We start from the raw sequence: 25,478 nt of genomic DNA on the forward strand, positions 1-25,478 counted from the left end.
ATATTTCTATTTATATTCTCTTAGTATCAAATGGTAGTTAGTTATATAGGTCTTAGTTTTAATAAATTGTTCTACTAATATGGTTTGGTCTTAGCTATGCAAGCACTAAATGTGAGCAATGTAAAGTTAATTTAAGGGATCAAATATAATATTAGGCTGAAAGCCTATTAAAAACAATAGAGGAATATGTGGAAGACATATTCATAATACAGAGTATGAATATTTTTAGATTCTCTGGTATTGGATTTAGATGTGCTTGTTCTATTTTGTAAAACAAAGAATTGCCCTATATCTTTGATCTGTGTGTTTAGACTTTTTTAGTGACAGACACCTTATAATAACTAGAAATAGAAATTCCATCTTTGGTGGTAATATAGTGCAGGGACCTGAGAAGAGAAGGTCTTAAGGTGCTGTTAATTAGCAAAAATCTGAACCCCACAGTCTCAAAGCAATTAAGGCTGTTAATTGAATATTTGGATACTCAGAGGATTGGCTCATATGTGGCTGGACAGGGAACCCTAGGCTTGCACACAGGAGTTACATTCTACAAATAATCATGAACAATTTAGAAGGAGCAAATATAGGCCAATGCTAGTAGTCAACTGCATATTTGAATAGTAATACATTGCTGGCTATATGCAAAATTGTCTTTTTACTGTAAAAGTAAATACTAATAATTCAATCTTTCAGCCTATCTTTTGTAAATATGGCACAGTATTTATTCATGGAAAATTCAGTTTTTTACCATGGTGATTGTACCATCCTCTGGTTTGATAAACATCTCTATGATTCACCTGATATTTTAAACACAGTTGGTGGTCACACAATGGCTACAATGTCATACTTAGGCACATTTGGCGGACAGAGGAGAAAGGCCATTGCTGATGAGCTCAGAGTGGCAGTGCTTTTATTATCCAATTCCTTCATAGCCTTTGTATGGGCTTCCTTAGCTGTGGCATTTAATTAACGTGTGAGCATAGTTCTAAAAAGAAACTTAAAACAAATAGAAGATTACAAAAAAGTTTTCAAGAAAGGAAAAATAAATGTTCCTTTTAGGAGACCTTCAGTGAAAAGTAGTTAATATTTTCAGTAGTGCTTATTATTTTTAATAGTTCTGGCTTTGGGGTAGGCTTCTGCTTCTGCCAGTCCCAGGCTTGCAAAGATGCAAACGACCGTCCACTAAAGAACACCCAGAATGCAGTGAATGAAAAATGAATTTAGTTTCTCAAACTGGTTCAGTCCTCTGCACAGTTAAGGAAAAGAGAAATTATATGAATGCTTAAAATCCACCGGTTATCCTCCAAGCTAATGTTGGCCAGTAGTTTTCCATATATTTGGTTAAACCTTCCAGAATGTGGCAGAATTGAGCGAGTTGCGGGTTCCCCCCACTTCTTTCCATCTCAGTGTGCTTTCTGGAGCAGTTTGTAATAGTTTTTTTTTTTTTTTTTTTTTTTTTTTAAAGGCTATGAAGTGTCTTTTTAAAAAGTGGAGGTGCTTAGCAGGCAGTAAAGGATATGAGCACAGAAACTAAACATTCCCAAACGGATCATTTCCATCCTTATTTGAGGAATTATGCATTCATAAGGCTGGTGTGATTTAGGAACAGGTTATTCAAACTGCAAATAGACATCTTCATGAATGACCAGAGCATATAAAAAACAAATTGTACGTAAGGTCCTAACTCGAGTTTATTGTGCACATATATCTTCTAAAAATGTGGAGTTAACCTACTTAGGGGTTACTGACCAGGGCTTTTAAAAGGCACAGGAACAGAGGGCTGAAGTCGTTAACACTAGACTGAGAAGCACGTTTAAGGGTAACAATGCCACCTCTTTGGATCAGAAGAGTTCCTGTTTGTTATGCAATGTGTGCACTTCATTATTTACACGATTTCACTAGGTGACTGGGAGCTGTATATACAGCCAGGTGAGCCTGCAGCAGCGCCCCAGACTCTGACAGCGAACACCCTCTGTCTACTGCCTTCTGCTAGCCCTGCTTTGAAACAATACCTTTTTCTGAAAAAAAAAAAAAAAAAAAGAAATCCCTAAATCATAGCTACTTCTCTAGATAACAACCATTTTCTTTTCTTAAACGTTTTTAGGAATTAATAGAACTTTCTTGGAAAAATTTCCATACTCGTTTCCACTGTGCTGAACGGACGATTAAAAAAGTAAATACTCAGAAGATACTAAGAAGATTCCGCTGGAGAGTCTCTTTTTATTGTGTTACGGGGTCTCCTAGCCCTCTCCTTTCTCCTACCCACGGCAGCCCATCTCTCTCCTCCAGGACCCCTTCTTTTTGGTATTTCCTGGAGTACGGATGAAAATGAATAGGTGAGCAGCCTCTGGGCTAGGCCAGGCACACAGGGGTCCCGAGTGACCTTGGGAGACTTGCGGGCTTCTGGAAGGAAGGCACGGGAGGCCAAGCAGGAGTCGCCGCCGCGAGGAAGCGCCAGGAGGCGGCGGGGGCGACCCCGGGGGAAGGGCGGGCGGGGATGCGCCGATGTTTCCGTGACTTGGGACTGGTCGCCCCGAGGCGCATTCTAACTGTCGGCTCCCCTGGCCCCAACGGCCAGAGAGAGAAGGGGGCGGATCCTCGCGTACCAGACACGCCCCGGTAGGGTATAAAATTCGCCAGGCGCTCGCTCCCCAGGCCACAGCCGCTCCCTCGCTCTGCTGGGGCCTCCGGACGCGCTCCCCACGCGGGTCTCTGGAACACTCGGGCCGAACGCACGCCCGCTTACACTCACACTGCGGTTCACACCCGCAGGCGCTCTCGCACCCACACTGCCGCTCACGCGCGCTCACACTCCCCCACGCGCGCTCCGCTCCGGCTCCAGCCCCGCGCCCCGCGAAGGCGCAGGCACTGCTGCCGAGAGCGCCGAGGGGCCCCGCGGCCTTCCCATGGCGGACCTCAGCTTCATCGAAGATACCGTCGTCTTCCCCGAGAAGGAAGAGGATGAGGAGGAAGAGGAGGAGGGTGTGGAGTGGGGCTACGAGGAAGGTAAGTGGCCGCGAGTCGGGGTGTCCGGGGTCCCGCGGCGGCGTCAGTGTCTCGCCGAGCGCGGGACTCGAGTCCTGCTGCTGCCGCGCGCTCCGAGCACCCCCACGTCCCCTCTTTCCCGCGGGGGTCTCCGCCACTTTCCCACTCTCCTGGCGCGTTTCGGGCGGGAGGCGCTCCAGGGAGGCGTGCTCGCCGCCTGCGTTCTTCCGCCGCCTGCACTCTCGCCCGGGAGCCTTCCGCAGGGCTGGCGTTCGCACCTGCTGCGGTCCGGAGGGCGGGCTAGCCTCCAAGCCGTGGCTGTACCTTTTATGTCTTCTGAGTAGTCAAGAAGAGCAGCGGTACATTTTACTAAACACCTGAGGAAGACGACAGTGTTAGCGTTAAGAATTCGTTTTTGGCTTGAAGACTTGGGGAGAAAGTGTTTCTGCCTCTGGTCTTTTCGTGAAGCCTGCTAGCAACGCTCAAGTCTTTCTAAAACATGTCCTAAATTTCAGACTGAATCATTGGGTTTGGCGAGAAGCGGTTGACTTTCTGAAAAACTCGAGTTTCCTAGATTTATTCCTAAAGACCTAGGGCTCCTATTAGAGCCAACCAGTAGTGCTGATGTTTACTACATATGTTGAAACCAATATAGAATATATAATTTTAATTATAAAAAATTTGGAAAGACTATGGGTATATGTATGTACACAGATATATACATATCACACTTTAAAATACTACACTTGCATGTCTGATAAGGGGCGTCTATTCACTAGCATGAGAGTTAGGGTTCTGACTGTCACTAAGTATGTTGAAAGTTACAGCTGTTTCCCAGGTGCTGAACGTAATTGAACTAATAAGCAGAAGAAATTGTTCTGGTATTCTTTTTTTCTAATCACTTAAAGATGACCCAAATTTCCTAGAATCATAAATTATTATGTCTTTGTTGACAAATACAAATAGAATATTTTGCTAGTCCGGGATTTTGTGTATGGTATTTGATAATAACAGATCATTCAAATAATGAATGCAAAAACAAATAGAATTACCATATTTCATCTGTATAGTGATGGTATCATTACTCTCTTCATAATATCAAGGGTTCTAAGTGTTTAGTTTTTACATGTTAAATTTTACTTTTTAACCTGTAATTTATTTTTTAACCTGTTTTTAATTTATTTCATTTTGTTCTTAGGTGTTGAGTGGGGTCTGGTGTTTCCTGATGCTAATGGGGAATACCAGTCTCCTATTAACCTAAACTCAAGAGAGGCTAGGTATGACCCCTCGCTGTTGGATGTCCGCCTTTCCCCAAATTATGTGGTGTGCCGAGACTGTGAAGTCACCAATGATGGACATACCATTCAGGTTATCCTGAAGTCAAAATCAGGTATTTTAGAAAATATGTTTGTGTGGTCTTTTAAACTAGAAGTCAGCGTAGAGTTATTGAACTGTGATTTAACTTGCACAATTTAAAAAGTACAACTGACGTATCTCTATTTTCAGGATACCTTTGTATTATAATATAAAGCATTTTTGGGAATTACCTTCTGAAACAATTTTGAAAGGACAAAAGAGTGAAATTATGAAGATTATCAGTCGGTTTTTCTGCTTCTTATGATGTTACTAGAAAAACCTTAGTTTGATCACCTTATACCTTGTGAAATATGAGGACAGGTACATGCAGGTGCAGTAATCTGCATTTTGTCCAAAATTGTTGATTAGCTTAAATCACTTAGATAATCATAATTCTCTGTTTTGCTACTTTGTGAAACCAAAGATTAGAATTTATTGACATAACGTGGCATTCAAGGTAGACTTCTCAGGTTAATTTTCTCTACTATATTAGTTTGCCAAAAATAATTTTAACTAATAACAATAAGAAACACCCTCTAAACTCAGCCAGAGATTTAAATGGTAAACAAACCTCTTCCTTTTATTTATTTATTTATTTATTTATTTATTTATTTATTTATTTATTTAAGTTCCATCCCATGAAACTTCTCCTACCCCTTGCAAGCCTATTTGAGATGGATCTGAAATGTTCTGTGCAAAAGTTGTTAGGTAATTACCAAGGAAATCATTTTTTGGCTTTATCCTAGGAAAGAGGAAATCAGATTTTTAAAAAACGTAGCATTAATAGCATGCATTTCATAGTGAATAATAACTATCTTTTTCTTTTGGGAAAAATTAAAGTATGTTGAAATATTAGGACGTACTTGATAAATAGAGACTGTGCTCGAAAATTAATTCCAAGTTGATAAAGTTGATACCTCAAACTATAAAGTCTTTAGGTTTGTTATTAATCAAGGCAGTTGTTGATTTCCAACTATGGATTTATTTTATTCATTGTAAATGTTTCTAAGCTTTAATTTAGAATCCATGAGATAGTCATAGATTCATGTAGTCTCCTTCGCTGTTCTGAGTTTAGTCAGCATGTGAGCATTGCCCAAAAGAGTTACTGGGCTTTGTATGTACTTAGTCAGAGTCAGTTTAAGATGGAAATTTCGACTTGAATTTTTTGGGGGGTGTGGGTTTAGCTTTGATGGGACATTACTTACTGTTTTTTTAAAGGATATTGTAAAATTATTGAATGCTGACTGTTCTGGCATATAAAAAGCAATTTAAAGAAGTACATGTGTGTTGATGTGTTGAGATGCTTTGAACTTCCGGAAATAAATGTTTATATATCCACAAAACAAAAATACATTTCATGTCAGGTGCCATGATGAATATTGGTTGCATATAAATTTATAAGACAGTTCTTGAGGATTCATAGCCTAGTGAAAAGCCAGTTCTTTAAAGTACTAGTGTACACTTGATGTGGCAAGTGTTACAAAGGGTTGTGGGAGCAGAGAGGAATGACTAAGCACATATACTCCACTGCATCTGTGTGTGCCTAGTCCTGCTCTGAGATAAAATTTACTTCATCAGTTTGAATTTACCATTTTCTTCTGCTACCTTCTCAAACACTCACAATTTTCTTTAATCTTTTGCCTCACTTTAAAACAGAGACTATGGACCAACATCTGGGCCCTCTCACCATGAAGTGTATTTCTTCCTCACCTAGCATTTTGTGCTTTTCTCTTCCTCCTTCTTCCACCCCTGCCCACTGAAGAAGAAGTGTCTGCACTTCTGTCTAGGCCTGATTTGGATACTCATGATCCAGAACCCTTTTTTCCTGCCTCCCTGGAGACCTTCCTCCTTAGATTCCCCTTATCCTCTCTGTCATGGTAATAATTTCCTCCTTATTGTTCTTTCCCTTCCAATATTTCTGCAAACTCAAGAAAAGTAACCAAAATACCATGTCTTGAGTAGTTGTTTTTTCCCCTAGGATATTTAAGCTCCTCAGAGGAATCGTTTGTAAGCTCTATAAACCCTGTCATTCGCTTATTTAATGTTTTATCTTTATCAAAATAGAATATATACAAAATAGTTGAATAGGCTGGGTGTGATGGCTCACAAGTGTAATCCCAGCACTTTGGGAGGCTGAGGTGGGCGGATCAGTGGAGGTCAGGAGTTCGACACCAGCCTGACCAACATGGTGAAACCCCATCTCTACTAAAAAATCCAAAAATTAGCTGGGCATGGTGGCACACGCCTGTAATCCCAGCTACTTGGGGCGCTGAGGCAGGAGAATCACTTGAACCTGGGAGGCGGAGGTTGCAGTGAGCCGAGATTGCGCCATTGCGCTCCAGCCTGGGCGACAAAAGCAAAACTCCGTCTCAAAAAAAAAAAAGGGTGAATAATACTCTTTCTGCCTGTGGTTCTTTCTGCCTGTGGTTATCCCGTACTCTTCCCCACCTACGGCTGCTGTTCCCTAGTAACAACTACTTTGAAACTTTCTAGCTGTTTCTCCTGTGGTTACCTCCAAGAATGTAAGAATATAATAATGCTGTTATGCTTTGATATGTAAGCTATGTATGAACTCTCTACTATTGAAGACGAGGCCAATTTTCTTTCCTTTTTTTTTTTTTTCTTTTGAGACAGAGTCTCGCTCTGTCACCTAGGCTGGAGTGCAATAGTGCGTCTTGACTCACTGCACTCACCACCTCCCAGGTTCAAGTGATTCTCTTGCCTCAGCCTCCCCAAGTAGCTGGGATTACAGGCGCCCGCCCCCACACCGAACTAATTTTTGTATTTTTAGTAGAGACGAGGTTTCACCATGTTGGTCAGGCTGGTCTCAAACTCCTGACCTCAGGTGATCCGTCCACCTCAGCCTCCCAAAGTGCTGGGATTACAGGTATGAGCCACAGCACCTGGACGAGGCCAGTTTTCTTATTGCCCTGTTTCTTATGATTTCACTCTCTTATTATCGCTGTATACTTAAATTAATTTTAAAAATCTGTATACATTTAGGGGGTACAAGTGCAGTTTTGTTTCTTGGATATATTGCATAGTGGTGGAGTCTGGGCTTTTAGTGTAACTGTCACCCAAATAGTGTACATTGTATCCATTATGTAATTTCTTATGCCTCATTCCCCTGGAGTCTACTTAAATTAATTTTTATTTAAATTAATACTCATTATTTTTATTATTACAACTGCAACTGTTGTTTCCAGCTGAGATTATATTTTGTCTCACTTAAACAGTGTTTTGTATTTTCCTGGAGTTAATGCATTTTTGTTAATTGAATTTTTTATCTGTCGGTAATTAATTTGCAAACTCTCTAACATATGACGGATCTTCTCTTAGGACATTCGCGTGCATCAGGTTGTCTTCCCTCCCTCGCTCCTCCTTGTCCTTTCTTTTTCCCTGTGGAGGCTGCTTTTCCTTTCTGCTCTCCAGGCCTCTCTTAACAGCCTCTTCTTGCAGCTCCTTGGACCTCACGCCTGGGAAGTCCCCTTGTTTGTCTCCTGTGTTAGATCGGATGTTTCCTGGATGCCGTGCCATCCTCTTTTTTGAGTTGCTCCCTCATCTCAGGGAATTTCTTGGTTTATTTGCTTGTACAGTTCATCTTCCAGGAACTTCCTGAGAAAAGGGGCAAGTGAGGGCTACATGCTTGGATGCCTATGTGTCTGTAAGTGTCTTTATTATACTTCACACTTGATTGGAGTTAGCCTGGAGCGGCAGTCTGGGTTGGAAGTATTCTTGACTTCGTTTGATGTTTGACATCATGATTACATTGCTTGAAGCTTCCAGCATTGCAGTTGAAAGATCTAGCGCCATTCTGCTTCTCAATCCCCTCTATGTGTCTCTTCTCTTTTTTCCTTTCTGGAACCTTTTACAGTGTTTTCTTTACTACTGTTGTTTTGAAATGTTACAACCATATGCCTTGGTGGGATTGTTTCTGCACTATATGCTGGGCACTTGGTAGGTTTTTCCAGTCAAGATAATTGTGTCTTTTATTTACCAGCAATTTTCTTATATTTCTTATATTATTTCATTGATAAATTTTGTATTTTTATTTTTTCCTCCTCTTTCGGTAACTCCCACTTTCTTCTTCCCTTTCTCTTCTACTTTCTAGTAGATTTCCTCAATTTTTAATCATTTAGTCTTTTGATTGAACTCTTACTTTCTGCTTTCTTGTTTTTAATTTCTAAAACATTGAACTTACGCTGCAATTAAAAACCTTTTTTTAAAAAAATACGACATCCAGTATTTATTTCATGAATGTATGATCTTTCTTCATTCTTTTCTATATTGCTTCTTTTCTATCCCTACCTGTCTCTGTTTACTCTGGGTTTCTTTTTCTATTTATATTGGCATCCCTTTTTTATTTCGGAGGTTCTCCTCAAAAGTCCAGTGATCTTTGGCTCTTCGTTCCTATTTAAGAATGAGTCTAGGAAGCAGATCAGAAGCTCTGTGCACCTGGGCAGGGGTTGAGGGCTGTTGGGCTTCACAGTACCATGATCAAGAAAGGACCTGGCCATGTTGTTGGAGGAGTCTTTGTTGCTTATATTGGTTTATCTGGAATATGCTTGTTTCCTGTTTGTGTTTTTGTTTTGGGGTTGGGGATGGCTCAGGTTGGCCACCAGCTTTCTGGTTGTTGGCAGAGACAGGAGACTATCACCATTTAGCAAGTCCACATTTCCTTCATCTTCTGCCAGGGATCTCGTCATCATGCCTGACCATGCATGATGAGGTTTAACTGCTCCTTTTAAAAACTTTAAATCTGTTTTTCTGTTTTCAGTTTCCTACTTTGCACTGCCACATTCAGAAGTATCTCTAATGCTTCCACCTCCTGAGTCTTTTCTCGTGTCTTAGTCTGTTTGGCTACTATAATAAAATACTGTGGAGTAGGTAATTTATAAATAATAGAAATTTATTTGTCCTACTTCTGGAGACTCGGAAGTCCAAGATCAAGGTGCTGACAGATTTGGTGTCTGGTGAGGGCTCTTCCTCTGCTCTGTACATGGTGCTTCGGTGCTATGTCCTCACATGGTGTGAGGCAGAAGGGTCAAACAGGCTCCCTGGAGCCCTTTTATAAGAGCCTCATCCCATTCTTAGAGCAGAGCCCTCATCCGATTTACCTGATCACCTCCTGGACATCTTATACAGTTGCATTGGGGATTCAGTTTCAACATGGATTTTGGAGGGGGATGCAGGCATTCAAACCATAGCATCTGGGTTCTGCGGTAGGAATTGCCTGCCTCTTGTGGCCTTCTTCCTGTAGTTACTTAGCTTTTAGCTTTCTCTTTTTGCTGAATCACTCACTACCTTTCAGTCTGCTTTCCAGCACCACCCCCCTACCGCCGCCCATTATTTTGGGCATTTCTCTTTTGCTGTTGTTCTCCAGTCTTGTTCATGTTGCTCTGGCAAGTTGTGCCCTCTTCATTTAGTGAGAATTGAGGAGGGAGGACAGATAAATGTTTGAGTACAATCTTCCTTGTCTAACTGGAGATACCCCCTGCAAATACAGCGGGCTGTCTTCTTAAATTAAAAAAAAAAATCCACACAAGAAGCACAGTTCTTTTTAGAAATTAAAGCTGACTTCACACCACCACTGTGCTAAAACCTCAGCCCTCCCTGAGGCTGTCTTTGGCCTGAGTTATTTTGTTTTATTCTTTATTTTTGCTTAGTTTATATTAACAAATCATAAAGAATTGCCAAAAAGGTTTAGAACAGTTGTAGTATAATTTAAATGCTTAGACTTATCAAACTAAAACTTTTAACATAATCGTAATGATATTGTTCCTGTATATATAATCCCATCTGGAGTTACTGCCTTAATATAAATTTGATGGTTTTCAGGGGCATGAGCCCCTGCCCCCATCCCTCTCTGCTGGAACTTCTCAAGCCAAGGTCACTGATGAACTCATCATCCCCTAAATCCAATGGGCGTTTTTATATTCTTACAGGACTTTAACTCTGCTGCACTGGAAATGGAATTTTTGGAAGTTTTCTCTCCTGTTAGACTCTGGGCCACACAGTTAGTTCCCTGACACTTCTTCCTAATTTTGACTGCCTTTTCTCTGCTGGTGCTTCATCTTCCACTGTGCTTAAATAACAGGGTTTCTTAAGGTTTCCTTCTGAACCCTCTTCTCCTGCATGTACCCCATGAGCAGTGCATCTGCATAGACTGTGTGCTACTTTGTTCGTCTTCTGTTTCCCCATAAGACAGCAAAGGAGCTTAGAAAAGGAGCCACAGTGATAGGCTCTCTGAGTGGCATGGGCCAGTGCAACCTCCCATCTCAGACCCCTGGCAGGTGGGTGGGCAGCTTGAATAGCTCAGGGAAGGAAATCCATCTCTCACAAGAAAACCCATTTTGCTTTTGAGCAATTCCAAAAGTCAAAAAGTTCTATGATCTCCGCCATTGTTTCTCTTTAAGTCTCTGGACCTATTTGGAACAAATATAATTATACTTCCACTTTCAAATACTGCAGTCATAACATGCAGTTGCCATTTTTCTTTTCAGACATTCTTAGTTCTTTCAGCTGTTGCTCACGTGACAGCCTTTCATCCCTCAATACTTACTTATTGATAATTTACTATGGGAGTTATAGACTCACTTGTCTTTTAGACCCAGGCAGATATAATACTATACATGAGAGCAACCAGGAGAGCAAGAGATTGTAAATAGCTACTGATCCTCTGCTTCATCTGCAGTGTCAGTAGACAAGACAGTAGGGGCTGGTGGGGACTGCAGGAACTGGCAAGCTGCAGAGAGCAGGCCTACTTTGCCAGATGTTTAATGTGTCAGGAGAAACTGGAGATGTGCACGTGTGAACTAAACATACGTGTTCACTGGTTTCCTCTGGCCTGCAGAGTGAGGTTGGCAATCTTTGTTTCATCTTTTGCAAACAGTTACATGCTTTGGATAAGGTAAGTATAAATCAGAGCCAAAGCCTGCCCTCAAGGAGGACACAATGGTAGGTCATGGATTATATTATAGCTATACAGGGAGAGATTATTTTTGGTGGAAATTCTTAGGGAAGGATTTGTGGAGGAAAGAGCATTTGAAATAATCCTTGATGGATGAATAGCATTTGGGGAGCCTGGGGTGTGTGGGAAGAAGGGACAGCTTGCACAAAGGATAAGATATGGAAAGTTCTAGAGGTTGTATGAGGAAAAGCCAATCCTTCAGTATGTCTGGAAGAGAAGATTTGTTCATGATAAAGGGGGTTAACAGGAAATAGAATAGAGAGGGTATTTTGGAGCAAATTCATGAGGGACTCTGCACAGAGGCTAAAGAGTAGAACTTTTTTTTTTTGTAGGATAAAGTCATAATTAGAACATTGCTTTAAGAAAATCAAGCTGGCAGCACTGAATGAGATGGGATCTGGGAGAGAGTGTGAGCCAGTTTGAAGGTTAGTACAAAAGACTCAACCAAAACCACAGGCATTGCAGTGTCAGTGGAAAAGGAGGGGAAGACACAGGAGTGATCTCTGCGATGCAGTCTACAGAATGTCATGGGTCAGTTATGTGGAGCAGGGGAGTGGAGGAGATCAGTGGAGAGAGTGGCTTGGATGGAGCCCCCGGTTTCAGATCCTGTCACTGTTCTACCTCTGCTCTGGGCAAATTTCAAGGTAGCAGAGTCCCTCCCTCCTAACATGGAGTTGAAGCAAGCATCACATTCCAGGGTGATCTGACCAGACTATTGGTCCTATTATCTCCTAGAGTATGGAGAATTTTATTAAGGCTGCCACATGTATCATTTAGCTTCTCAGCAGGACAAGTGGGTCACTGTCCCTCAGGAATCTTAACATTTAAGGTACACAGGCAAATTAAAATTAAACATCTTTGCAGTGGTATAAAGAGGATTGTAAGCGTAAAAAATAATTACAGATTTCTAGCCTGAGTGGCTTGATACTTAAGTAGTGAGAAAATGTGTGAGACTGCCCACACTTGTGCAGTAGTGTCACTCCAGCTGACTACAAGCAATGTCTTAAGGGTAATGACATTTTTAATGAACCATCATTATGGGAGAAATTGCTAATCAAGATAGGTCATTTGTGCCCTTCACTGTTACTTATTATAGAAACTTTAATTAGGATATTTTACTTCTGGGTCTCTTATAATTCTCAATACTAATTTTAGGATAGATGGTGATGATTATTAATCCTACTTTTCCCCCCCAAACATGGCAACTTTTTAACAGTGTTTCTTGGCAACCTTGCTGATTTAAAGATGAAATTGTCAAAAATATCTTAAAAATTATTTTCACTGAAGAAGAGGCTCTATGTTTTTTATTTATATGAAATGTCAGGGCTGAATTTCTTTTTCCTTCTTTCTTTTCTCTCTCTCTGTCTCTCTTTCTTTTTTTTTTCAGGCTCTCATTCTGTTGGCCACGCTGGAGTACAGTCATAGCTCACTGCAGCCTCCAAGTCCTGGGCTCAAGCAATCTGCCCACCTCAGCCTCTCTGGTAGCTGGGACTACAGGCCTGCCACCATGCCCAGCTAATTTTTAAATTTTTGGTAGAGACAGGGGTCTTGCTATGTTACCCAGGCTGGTCATGAACTCCTGGGCTCAAATGATCCTCCCGCCTTGGCTTCCCTTAGAACCGGGATTACAGGTGTGAGCCACTGTACCTGGCTGGATTAATGACTGTATTTATTATTGGCTAACTTTGGTGCATTTGAATTACTTGGTTAGTTCCTGTCATCTGCATCATTTTGCATGTGCTTCACTTTGCCCGGCCTGCTCTCTGTGCTGTTGTTATGATCTTTACCCTTAAGAGCTGAAGATATTTAATAGAGCCATAGGTTAAAAGCCAAAGACAGTTTAAAAATATTGAAAAATTTTTGCTTTTAAGGCCTCAAATGTTAAAAAAAAGAACTAAATAATACTATTTTGGGGAAGTTTTAGAGATAACATTGGAATTTCTTAAAAGTTACTTTGAGGTTATAAAGTCTTTAAATCCATTAAGAATGAACCCTTTGGAGCTGGGCATGGTGGCTCATGCCTGTAATCCAAGCACTTTGGGAGGCCAAGGCAGGTGGCTCACTTGAGGTCAGGAGTTCAAGACCAGTCTGGCCAACATGGTGAAACCCCGTCTCTAGTAAAAATACAAAAATTAGCCAGGCATGGTGGTGCACACCTATAATCTCTGCTACTGGGGAGACTGAGGCAGGAGAATCTCTTGAACCCGGGAGGCGGAGGTTGCAGTGAGCCGAGATCACACCACTGCACTCCAGCCTGGATGACAGAGCGAGACTCCATCTCAAAAAGACGTATATAAATAAATAAGTAGGTAAGTAAGTAAATAAAATAAGAATGAATCCTTTGGATCCTTCGGGTGGTGTACCAGGGACCCACTGGTGTGGGGTTTCCTCTGTGTTGACGGTGTGGCTCCGCAGGCTTCATCTCCTGGCCTCACCATCTGTAACTGGGCGTGATAGCAGCTTTCTTACTGGTTAGGCTTACCCTTTGTTATTCTGTCATCTGTGCAGGTACTGCACGAATAATACTTTAAATTGCGGATATGATCATGTTAGTCCCCTGATTAAAAGCCCTCAATGGTTCTGGACAGGAGAAATCCCAGCTCGTAAGCATAGGCTGCATGTCTCCTCCTCATGCCCACCTTGACTGTAGCTAACTTTTGATTTTATTCTCCTAGAACACACTTAAGCTGCTTCATGTCTCAGAATATTTCTCAGGCTCTTTGCTCTACTCTCCATGCGCTTTTCACCTCTCAGCTTATTCAAGACTCAGCTGAGCTGGTATCTTCTTGGGAACATCTTACCTGACTTTATGGTTCATGCTTGTTATTGGCTTGTCCATTGCTGGATGCCCTCCTGCTACCCTTTCCTGCTCTTGATGTGTTCTATTTAGACTATTCAGTTTACTTTTTTAACCACTGAGACTGCCCAGTCAACACCAAGGCTGGATCTTCCTTGCTTTATACACTCAGTGGCCAGCACAGGGCCAGGTGTCGAGTTGATCTCAAAACTTAGCTTTGAAGTCAAATGAAAAGGAATAAGGCTTGAGCACTAGCCTTTGAATTATCTGGTAAATTTGTTTTCAGCAAAGGATTGTAGAAGCTTAGATAGATTTAGATAAATGTATATACATCATGTCTTTATAGGGTTTTCATATCTTACAAAAGCTTCCTCAGGGAGCTCTTGTTTATGTCTTATAAATGCAATTGCCAAGCGTATTAAAGAGCATTAAAGAAAATGGAGGCTGTGGCAATGGCATCAGTTTATTTTATATTCTTTTCACAAGTTCCTTTTCTAAAAAAATTCAGCATGTCATCAGTAGGAGTTTCATGTTCTTTCATTGTAACTTTATTGAACCAGATGACATCATAACTAATAAACCTGCCATGTAGTGACCCAATATCACTCAGCAAAATTTGATTTTCATAAATGTAGGAAAAGGCTACCCCTTCTGAGATGATTTGTTTTTTTATTTAAAAAAATGTAAGCAGTAAAAAGGGAGAATAATGCTGGAAGAGGGTTACCAGATGGATAAAATAGAAGCTGCTATTTATTTTTAGTCCATAAACACAATCATTCTTGGGGGATGAACAGGTAATGCTCTTACCTGGCACCTCGTAAAACTCTGAATTGAGAATTTTGTCATTTTTTTATGGCATTGTATGGCTATGTGACTTTAGTGTGGTTTATTTTGGATTATTCATCTGCAGCAACAGTGAAAGGTACCCAGAGCCTGGTTCCTGGCTGACAGCCACCTCTTTGTCACCTCTCCCTGGAGAACCAGGCTGGGGCAAAACACTTCCCTTCTCAGTGTTCCTTTCATACCATAGAATATAATTACTTTATTGTAATTGTATTGACTATCATGACATGACAGTTAATAAACCTGTGTAGTAACCAGATAGTACTCAGAAAAAATATGATCTTGATAAATATATGAATTTACACTTCAGGATAATAGAATGTAAGATCTACAAGGCCAGGGAATTTTGTCTGTTTTGTCAAAATCAATGTATTCTAAATACTTAATACAGTATCTGGTACAAGATAGTAGATGATCAAAACAATATCTGTTGGAAGGATTAGTAAACTTCCCTGGATTTTGAAGTTCTCCCTATCAAAACATGGGTCTGTGCAGTTTGAATTTCCACAGTGTTTCACTTAAACTGTCTCCAAGTTTAAGTGAAAGGGTTCATTGCTGTTAAGGAAGTTTTGAGCATTGGTCATGCGGGGAGTATATTTTTGAAGCATGGATCTCTTTGTGGTTCCCTGAAATCACTGTCAAGACCAGCTACAAGCTGTATCATTCATTTCCATATGACAGTACTTAGTAGACTGCTGTTTACTAGTAGAACTAGTAAGCTGCTTTGTAACAGAGCAGTTTTAGAAATGCTGTGTGCCTTTGTGTGTGTGTGTTCTGAGTGTATGTGATAAAGGGGTTTTGGGGAAGGAGTTTTAAGAATCCTCTTTCCCATTTCACATGTGCTTCATTTCATGACACTCCTCTTTCTTTTTCCTTAGCCACGTGGAGCTGAGCCTTTTCTAGGACAGTTTTATCACTTTGTTTTAGAAGTGGAGTTATAGAGCTCACCTGTTGAGGCCTTGGGTCTCACTGTTGCTGGGGGTGGCAAGGGGTGTATTTTCTCTTTCTCTTTTTTCATTTTGGTTTGGGAGGTGGGATACACAGTGGGTAGACTCCTGGTCTCCTTCCTGGTTTTTCTTAAGACCAAATTTGGACAGCCAATAGAAAGGAATGAGTTGTGAGGTTGTTTAGAAACGTTTCATACATTCTTAAATCCACAGAATGGATGTTTATTGAAGAGGAAGATGAAGTGAGCTTGCACTGTGGTTCTGAATATCTACAAACCTTTCTGATCCATATATTAAAAGTTTTTTAGATTGTTCTGGGAAATAGGATGAAGTGCAGTTCTCCAAGGAGCAACTTCACTTTATAAATCTAGGCTTAGATAATTCATTGTTTTTTAGTTCATGCTCACACATACTGAAATTTGGGTTTCCCTATCCCTGCCTCAACCCTGGGATGTGGGTCAGAAGATTTGAGTTCCAGATCCTGTCCTGGAGCCTGCTAGGAGGTTGACTGTGGCAGGTCACATTCAGCCCCTCTTCATCCCGTTTTTCTGCCCTGTCTGTGGAGTTGATGATGAGACTATCCCCTTGGATTTGTTGTGTGACCTAAATCAGACCAAGCATGAGGACAAACACTAAAATCTAAAATCATACTTGACAGTGTGATCCTAAGGGCCATGAATCTCACTTCCCTTTCCTGTTGATGTGAAGTGTATCCACTCAAAAAATTAAAGTTACTTCTTGCTCTGGATGTTCCTTGTCTTCGTTGTTTGAGCTGGTAGAAAGCTTGAGAGTAGATTTGTAGGGCACCTTTATCAAGGACTCCATGACCTCCATTGTGTCTAATAGCCGCATTTCTCCATCTATTTTCTGCCTCTTTCTTTGCTTCCCCTTGTTCTTCTTCCTAATTTATGCTGTTTGACTGTATTATATGTACCTTGACATAAGCAGCCTTAAATCCTTTTTGAAACAAGTCATTAGATGAAGAACCAACCAAACAAGTAAATATTGTTGCACCAATTTGCTTTCTTCTCCTTTGAGTTTTTGGGTAAGGATGAAAGACAGAACTCTTCCTCGAGAGAGGTGTGGAATCTGTTATGTCCTCCTCAAAGGCAACCCAAAAGGACAATCTGTTTCAAAAAGTCTACTTCTAGGAAAGATGAAGGTGTTGAATTTTGTTAGCTAAATAACCTAAAATTCTTAGCTGATACTGTTCAGAATTGGGAGTTGCTAGAGGAAAAATGCCCTGAGTTAAACAACTTTTATTTGTATTGAAATTGACCATTTGTTTGTAGGAAACTTTATTTCAAGTTTGTACATATGCTGTCAGGGAGTTTTTAACTAAATAATTTTATTGTTTTAAGACAGGTTCTCATGCAAATGTATTTTTCATTATCCTTTAGTGTGCTCTTGTTGGGGATAAAGGTCTTGATCATATCCAGCAATGAGAAATAGAGACATGGTCCTGTGGGACTGATGTTAATATTTTGAGTATTGTTAATATTTTATTGCAGTTTTATTTTGTGTCGTTTGTGGTAATGAATGTCCATCAGCTATTAAAGTGTGATTTCATTATTGATTGACTTAATGCTAATCAATCCTCTTCATGGATAATTTTGTTAGTCCACACACCTGTTCGCTAAATTGGAAGCCTTCTAGTACAAGTGGATGATCTGCAAACGTGGTTTAATTTATTTAGATGTCTACAGAATATTATTGGTCAGTCAGAGAGTCAAACCATATTTTTGTCTCCTGATCAGTGCTAAGCTTAAATCTCTAAGGGAGGAATTTGTTTTTCTTGTCTACTTCTAGACTGAAAACACACAGGAAATTAAAATATGCATATCATTATGAGTTTTTCAGAGGTTTTGAACTTCCGTGTCTGAATGGCCAATACAAGAATTTCAGCCAAGCCTAGATAGTTTAAATTCACCTCACAGTTGTGATAAATTTCTCATTTTGGCTTTGTGAATTTAATCTGTAGAGCCCATGAGAGCATTTTGGTGAAAAAAAAAAGTCTCTAATGTTTATAATGCTGAGGTAAATGTGTGCTGTAATTCGGTAACATATATTTTCTTTTTCAGTTCTTTCGGGAGGACCATTGCCTCAAGGGCATGAATTTGAACTGTACGAAGTGAGATTTCACTGGGGAAGAGAAAACCAGCGTGGTTCTGAGCACACGGTTAATTTCAAAGCTTTTCCCATGGAGGTAAGAATAACACATCATCTTGTAAAAATCTTGTTTTCTGAATAAAGTATTCAGCGATTTACTGAAAATGATTTAGTTTAAAAGTAGATGCATAGCTCTTGAATTTTATCAGTTTATACTAAAATTTAAAAAATGCTTAATGCAATGGAAGCCTAGGGCAGCACATGAAACCTCCCGTCTACTCTCGTGGCTTGGCGTGTGCGCATGAGCACGTGGCCAGAAAGGCAATCTACAGTATTAAATTTCACCCTAGTGTTACTATTCTTGTAAAAATTCTGCCTCTGCAAATTCAGTAGGTCATTTTTGTGGATGCTTTGGATAGGTGACGAGCTGAAGACAAACAACCATTGGAGAAACCTCAACAGTAATGAAAAGTGTAGGTTTGCTAGTTTAAAATTGGTAGGTTGGTTTTATTCACCCCAAGCCACTTGGGGAGGGAGGGAGAAAGAGAGATTTTTTGAGAGTGATTCTTTTGTCCAAAGAATTCCCTCCCCGACTTGCGTTCTTAGTTAACTTCTGCTGTTTCTTTGATACCCAGTTGAAATCTTATGTCTTCTGTGGGACTTGTCTCTAGTTTTTTCCCTAGGCAGAATTCATCTCTCTCTCTCTGCTCCCTGTATGCTTGATAGGGCACTGCCATGGCGCTGGCCCCATGGGTTGTACCATTTAGTCTCCACAGCGTCTTTCTTGCTGCCTGTGAGCTCCTGAGGACCGAAGCTCCCTCTCACCCCCTTTTTACTCCCATCATTTGCCCACTGCCAGGCACAGTGGAGATAGACAGTTCACACTGGTGAAAGTGAGGGGATGTTGGATTCAGTCCAGGTCTTGATGTTATTTCTAGAAGGAACCTCAGTTTACCCCAGAAAATAGCCCTTTGGTGTCATGTAAGAGTATGTTCTGGGGGCTGCTGGTCTTCCAGTCTTTTTTTTGACATTCACAACTGTGCATGTGCTTAATATTAAATATAAAATTGCTCATGACCAGATGCAATATCCAGTACCACTTCAGTGGCTGGAAATCATGGCTGTATAATTTTATGTCAGTGATACATGTATTTTAGAGGATTCTGTTGAAGTGTTTGACAGCATTACTGTAATTATAATAAAAAAATCTCTGGAAGCTCAGGATATCTCTTTCATTAAAAATAAAAGACGTGAACCTTAGAAGTGAAATGTTCCATGTTTTAAGGCTGGAGAGAAGAAAACCAAACCAGCATGTTGAAGAGTGGAGGAGGTGTGCAGTGGTGTGGACAGTAAGGAGAAGCACTTTCTCAAAGGCCTTGATGGGGAAGGCCCCCAGAGCTTACCTGTCTAGGAGCTGTTTGCTCAGTGCCTATAGACATCCTCTCCTTTCTACTGCCTGTGACACTTCTGTGTCACCTCTCTCTCCTGTCCCATCCTCAGCCAACCTGACAAGGAAAAATTCATACCAGAATGCATCAAAAAGGAAAGAAGACACAAAGCAATCCAAGACAGTTAACCCCACTGGGTCGTGGGTCACAAAGTGAGGGGCAGGACCACCCTGGACTGTCAACGCCTTTGCCCTGCCTCCCTCTTTGGGTTTGAAAGGCCGTTTCATCATTTCATCTCAGCCCCCAAAGACAGACTCTAGTAACAAAAGTTCTGGGGAAAGGTAGCTGTAAATGGGGAGGCGAGAACTTCTAGATGAGAATTCCATGGCTTTGCTTGTGACATGCAGAACTTAAAAGCTGTAGGAAGCGTAATTAGCGAGCTGTGCTCTTTGCTCTGTACTGAGATAGCATTTCTGGACCGAATGTCCAGACTGGTCCGGTTACTTGGTGGTGTTTCAACAGCTCCGGTCCATTAAGCACAGGTAATGGTTTGTTTTGAATGAAGATTAAATCCTGGTAGTGAGGCTTTGTTTCTGCAGAAATATTTGTATTTAGGATAATGGAATTGCTGACTGTGATTTTTCCAAAGTACGTGGGGAATAATATTTATATTCTTTTTTATCCCAGATTATCCCTGATCCAATTCCAGAGAAAATACTTGTATCAGTCATCCAGTGTTCACTTAGTGCTCTATCCTGTTGAGTGCATAAATGCTATGGTTATGCAGAACTAGAAGGAGATCTCTGCAAGCCAGGATTGTTTATTGATTTATTTTTGTGGAGACTATGAAAACTGAGGTGGGTTCTGAGGAGGAGAGGGCTCTTGTGGTATGGTGAAAGAGAGGAGAGAGGGTTTCCACGTGGAAGAACGTCCTGGGACTGGGGACGAGTTGGCTCATACGGGGACTACAGGTCCCCTGGTTCTGAACTGCCACCAAGGGCCACCTCAAGCACAGGGGCGTGGCCAGCAGCACAGTGTAGAGTAAGACCAGGTACGCTTTTGGGAACATGGTTTTTTTTCCAGTGTTTTTTGTTTTTTGTTTTTTTTGAGGTCATGTTCCGTATTTTACTTACATTTTAAGACTGACTTTTTTCCTCAAAATCACATATCCATGCACCTTTTTCTTTTTTGTTGATTTCATTGAAAATTAAATGGCTGGCTTGTTAAACAGACAGACACTATAAGCAAATACTTACTCTGTCTGTTACATGGAACACACAGGAATTACCTTTTTTTTGTTGTTGTTTAAGATGGAGTCTTGCCCTGTCGCCCAGGCTAGAGTGCAGTGGCACAGTCTCGGCTCTCTGCAGCTTCCATCTCCCAGTTTCAGGTGATTATGTGCCTCAGCCTCCATGGTAGCTGGGATAATAGGTGCATGCCAGCACACCAGGCTAAATTTTGTAGTTCACCGTGTTGACCAGGCTGGTCTCGAACTCCTGACCTCAGGTGATCCACCCGTCTCAGCCTTCCAAATTGCTGGGATTACAGGCATGAGCCACCGTGCCCGGCCAGGAACAGCTTTTAATAGAAATCCATCGAGCTGTCTTCCCTCACCTTTTAGAAATTATAAATACAGCAACAGCCCTAAAGAGATTTTTGATACTCCCAGCAGTCAGCACTGACATGGTTTCAAAACTTAACACAATTTGGGACTTTAAATGGTTTAAACTGCTGCTCTACACTAAGCAAGATGTATTTGTGTTTTTCCTTCTTGATACCTGTAGGTTTCAGAAACACACATCTTTCCACAGCCATCTGACACACTGCTTATCATGCTCTCATCTGGTAAATCTGAATTCTATTGTGAATACTCCAGGTTTATGCTTAAATGACAGTGCCTTAGCAAGAGAACGATATAATCATGCTGCATTTTTCCTCCTGTTACCTGAAAGGGTCTCACTATGTTGCCCAGAGTACATTTGAGCTGGTCTCAAGGGACCCTCCTGCCTCAGCTTCCTGAGTAGCTGGGACTATATTTGTGCGCCACTGCACCCAGCACCAGCTGGAATCCTTTTCCATAATGTGTGGGTGTTTTGCATTGTGATATTCAGTCAAGACATTAATGTGAGTAGAAGATTATTGATTTAAGACAAGTTTGAGTTCAACTAAAATTAATTCTTGTGTGTTTGTTCTTCTGGTGGCTGTGGAAAGCTCCTTATTTTCTTTGAACTTTGTTGGATGTCTTAGCTTGTGAAGTCTAACTTTAATGCTATATGATTTTTTTTTTTTTTTTTTTGCCATTTTGCTAACACACCAGTACACTCCATGCATTCACCATTCCACTGGAACTGTTTATTCCCTTCACATTAACTTCAGATTTAAGGCTCTTGGGTATTTAGGCTCACAGGTTCACATTCTGCTTTCAGGCTGTATATTCTATGTGTGTCATTTGTGGACACTGCCATCTTTGCTGCTTCAAAGTAGCCTAACTCTGTGGTCTGTGTAATTTTTGGTAAATTAGGATGAATTTTTATACACGAATAGCTACTCTCATAATTCCAGGGAGGAGAGCTTCTCAGGCATTTAGATTTTTCTGGATCAGTGCAATTTACAAAAAAGTGGGGCTGGGCACAGTGACTCACACCTGTAATCCCAGCACTTTGGGAGGCCGAGGCGGGCGGATCACGAGGTCAGGAGATCGAGACCATCCTGGCTAATATGGTGGAACCCCGTCTCTACTAAAAATGCAAAAATTAGCTGGGTGTGGTGACGGGCGCCTGTAGTCCCCAGCTACTCGGGAGGCTGAGGCAGGAGAATGGTGTGAACCCGGGAGGTGGAGCTTGCAGTGAGCCGCGATCACGCCACTGCACTCCAGCCTGGGCGAAAGTGATGGGGAGACCAACAGTGTGTCAAGTTTTAATTTTTCCAGTTAAGAACATTACTCTCTGCTGTCTCCATCATTTTATAAAGAGAGGATCTTTAATAGCCAAATGTAGGAAGGATGTGATCTCAAAATAAGGCATGGACTCATAAATTGGATAGATTTAGGTTTTTAAAAATGTATATTATTTCAATTTTTCTTGCATCACTACAGATGAATGATAATTTTGTCAGGGATAGGCACTGATCCTGCCCACAGACTAGCAGGAGATCATGTATGGGGAGCCTGACTTTCTTGCCTTCCAGGCCTAAAAGCTATGATTGAAGAGTGAATTGCCAAGAAGGAGGTCTAGCCATATTGTATGTTGGACCATTATCTTTCTTTATATTGTATTTAAAGAGCATCTGTTGCTCTGTGTACTCTGAAAGGACTTAGTGATGATTGTGCCACATACCAGCTGTTGATGGAAAGTTGGGTGCATTAGGTAAATAGAAAAAAAATTCATCGTACAGAGCAAGATGCTTTAATTGTGAAGAGTCCAGGCCTTGGTTGCAAAATAGGCCAACAAAAATATTCTGAAGACTTTATCTCATAATATATTGCTAATCCTTAAACTATATTTGGCCCCTGTGCCAGGTCGCCAGATATCCCACATTTCTTCTTCTCTTTCCAGGCGGCACATGGTAGCATCTAGTATTTAGTGTTCTCTTAGTAAAAGTGAATGGTCTTTAAGATTGCTGCTCCCCAAGTCATTTGCATGTTCACCTCACAGAAAGATTTATTTTTATTCATGTATTTTACTATTCTAAGGAGATCCCAGGAAGAGTTTGCCTGGTTAATAGTGAAATTATGACCTTTCAAGTTATTTAACTTTCAGGAACATCTCAAATAGCGCTTCATGTTTGTTGAACCTCTTCTAAAATAAGGGATTTCCATTGATTTTCCAAGGAAATGTAATGGGATGACTTTAGTTTGAGAGTGAACATTCTGAAGATTAGATACAAGATATATCACTAAAGAAATATAGATTTAAAAGGAACTTTCAAGGTCATCTAGTCCAAACTCCTATCTAGCAAAGAAGAAATCTAAGAGTTCAAAAGGTTAAATTGCACAGGATCATTTATAGGAAACCATATGTATGGCCTGGATGAAGAAGAGTATCATCTGGTTAATTAAATATTTCATTTAAGGATTATCCTCTATGGTGCTCTTTTTGCTTATGGTTTAGTTGCAGAGAGACAACACAATGGGCTTTGTCCTTGCACCCCCTAATGATATAAGGAGTTTTGATGTCTGTAAGCACCCCACATTCAGAAGGGGACTGCTTTCACCTTCCACAGGAGGGTGGTAGTGAGGCTGTGGCACCCTGCCCCTGCCTTACAGGCTGTGAAGTTAGAGTGGCTTTGTGACAGCAGAGGAGGGGTGTGTGTTGCAAAGTTGGAATCCCTGCTACCTCCAAGAATGGGGTCGAAGGGGTGGTGGATTTAGTAGATAGCCTACTCCTGCCCACTTTACAGAGATGCTTACTGCGGTCTGGGGAGGAGGGAGGTTAGCTCAGGGCCACAACCTCAGAAATGGCCCATGAACTGACTTCTGCTCTAGGCAGTGCTTTTTTTCACCTTCCACAGCCAGTTATTATCAGGAAAATCAACTCTAGTTTGAAATTTTATTTGCAGCTGTAGTTAATACTTTGGATTGAGGTTGCTTTGGGAGTAAAAAGAAAGGTTTGTATTAAGAGGAGTTAGGACTGACACTAAAGGAAATGATTTGAAATTTGAATGTTCAGCTTTTCTGGCAAGTCTCATTATTTTGACCAGAAAAAAGGAACAACTTGTCTCTAAATGTAATAATTATTATTATGATGATGATTTGGTATCCTGGAATCTCCTATAGAGCTAGCAGATTGAGCCTGTGTATAAACAGATGAAGGCATTAGAGCCTTGTGCAGTGGCCTCTCCAGAAGTCATGATTGCAGAATCTCCCTCTCACATCTTGGCAAAAAAAAAAAAAAAAAAAAAGCAAACAAATTTTATGTTTCCTGAATTCTAATGAACACTTGCATTTTTACTTCATAAAAATCATGGTTTCTGCTTTGATTCAGCATATTTATTTTTACATTTCATGCAGAAACCTCACAGTTTACTGAGTAGAAAATAAATTACAATGTTGAACAAACAGAAATGTTCTTTTAGCTGTATTCCCTCTCAGAAGTGAATAAGGCCAACTTGACCTTTGAGAAGCCACTTTGAAGCTACCTTTGATTTTATATTTGTTAGTATTTCTTTTAGTAGTTCATTCTTTGCCATTGTTTGAGGATATACAAAAGGTTGTTTTGGCAAACTAAATTTGCAAAAAAGCATTTATATTATAGCTGATTTTATGATAGAAGGCAGATTTGTAGAAAAACTGAAAATTAGTTCCTATAATATGTAATTAATGTATAGGTAAGGTTATAGATACTGCAGTAGAAAATATTTTCAATTGGGTTCTGACAGATCTAAATTCTGCAGTAAAATACATTTTCTGTTAATATATTTTCAGATAATGAATAGCCTCTGATTTGAATATATAGTCCATAACTGGGTGGCCATCTAAATAACTCATATCCATGTATTCATTCTTTTATTTGTCTGTCCATCCATCCATCCATCCATCCATCCATCCATCCATCCATCCAAAGTATTTCATATTTAGGCCCTGGACTAAGTGCTAAGGAGACAGCTATGAGTACAATAGACAATTCAGGGAGTTTTCCATGCAGTGGGGGAGTTTGAATGCAATTTGTGATTTTTCTCCTACTCACTTTTTTTCTAAATGGGCGAGTATTTAGAACAGGGGTCCTGAAGTCCTGGGCCATGGACTGGTACCTGGCCTGTTAGGAACCTGGCTACACAGCACGAGGTGAGTGGTGGGCCAGTGAGCATTACCTCCTGAGTCCGCCTCCTGTTGGATCAGCGGTGGCATTAAATTTTCATAGGAGCATGAACTCTATTGTGAACTGCGCATGTGAGGGATCTACGTTGCACACTCCTGATGAGAATTTAATGCCTGATGATCTGTTACTGTCTCCCATCACCCCCAGATGGGACCATCTAGTTGCAGGAAAACAAGCTCAGGGCTCTCACTGATTCTACATTATGGTGAGTTGTGTAATTATTTCCTTATATATTACAATGTAATAATAATAGAAATAAAGTGCACAATA

At 40.7% G+C, this 25,478-nt stretch overlaps 1 protein-coding gene across 3 annotated transcripts in view; it reads left to right on the top strand.

Annotated features, from left to right (window-relative positions):
* Positions 1-2,417: 2,417 nt before the first annotated feature.
* Positions 2,418-25,478, top strand: part of CA8 (carbonic anhydrase 8) — a 92,010-nt gene continuing 68,949 nt past the window's right edge. The window contains exons 1-3 of one of the 3 annotated variants that reach the window (XM_004047070.5): positions 2,418-3,003; positions 4,181-4,372; positions 17,977-18,101. In XM_004047070.5, coding sequence (XP_004047118.2) covers positions 2,904-3,003; positions 4,181-4,372; positions 17,977-18,101 — 417 coding nt within the window. In that variant the 5' untranslated portion in view covers positions 2,418-2,903. The remainder of the gene's footprint in view (positions 3,004-4,180; positions 4,373-17,976; positions 18,102-25,478) is intronic. The other 2 variants (XM_055349415.2, XM_019031853.4) reach the window with 2 other exon arrangements.

Source organism: Gorilla gorilla, chromosome 7 (assembly GCF_029281585.2).
Source record: "Gorilla gorilla gorilla isolate KB3781 chromosome 7, NHGRI_mGorGor1-v2.1_pri, whole genome shotgun sequence".
NCBI lineage: Eukaryota > Metazoa > Chordata > Mammalia > Primates > Hominidae > Gorilla > Gorilla gorilla.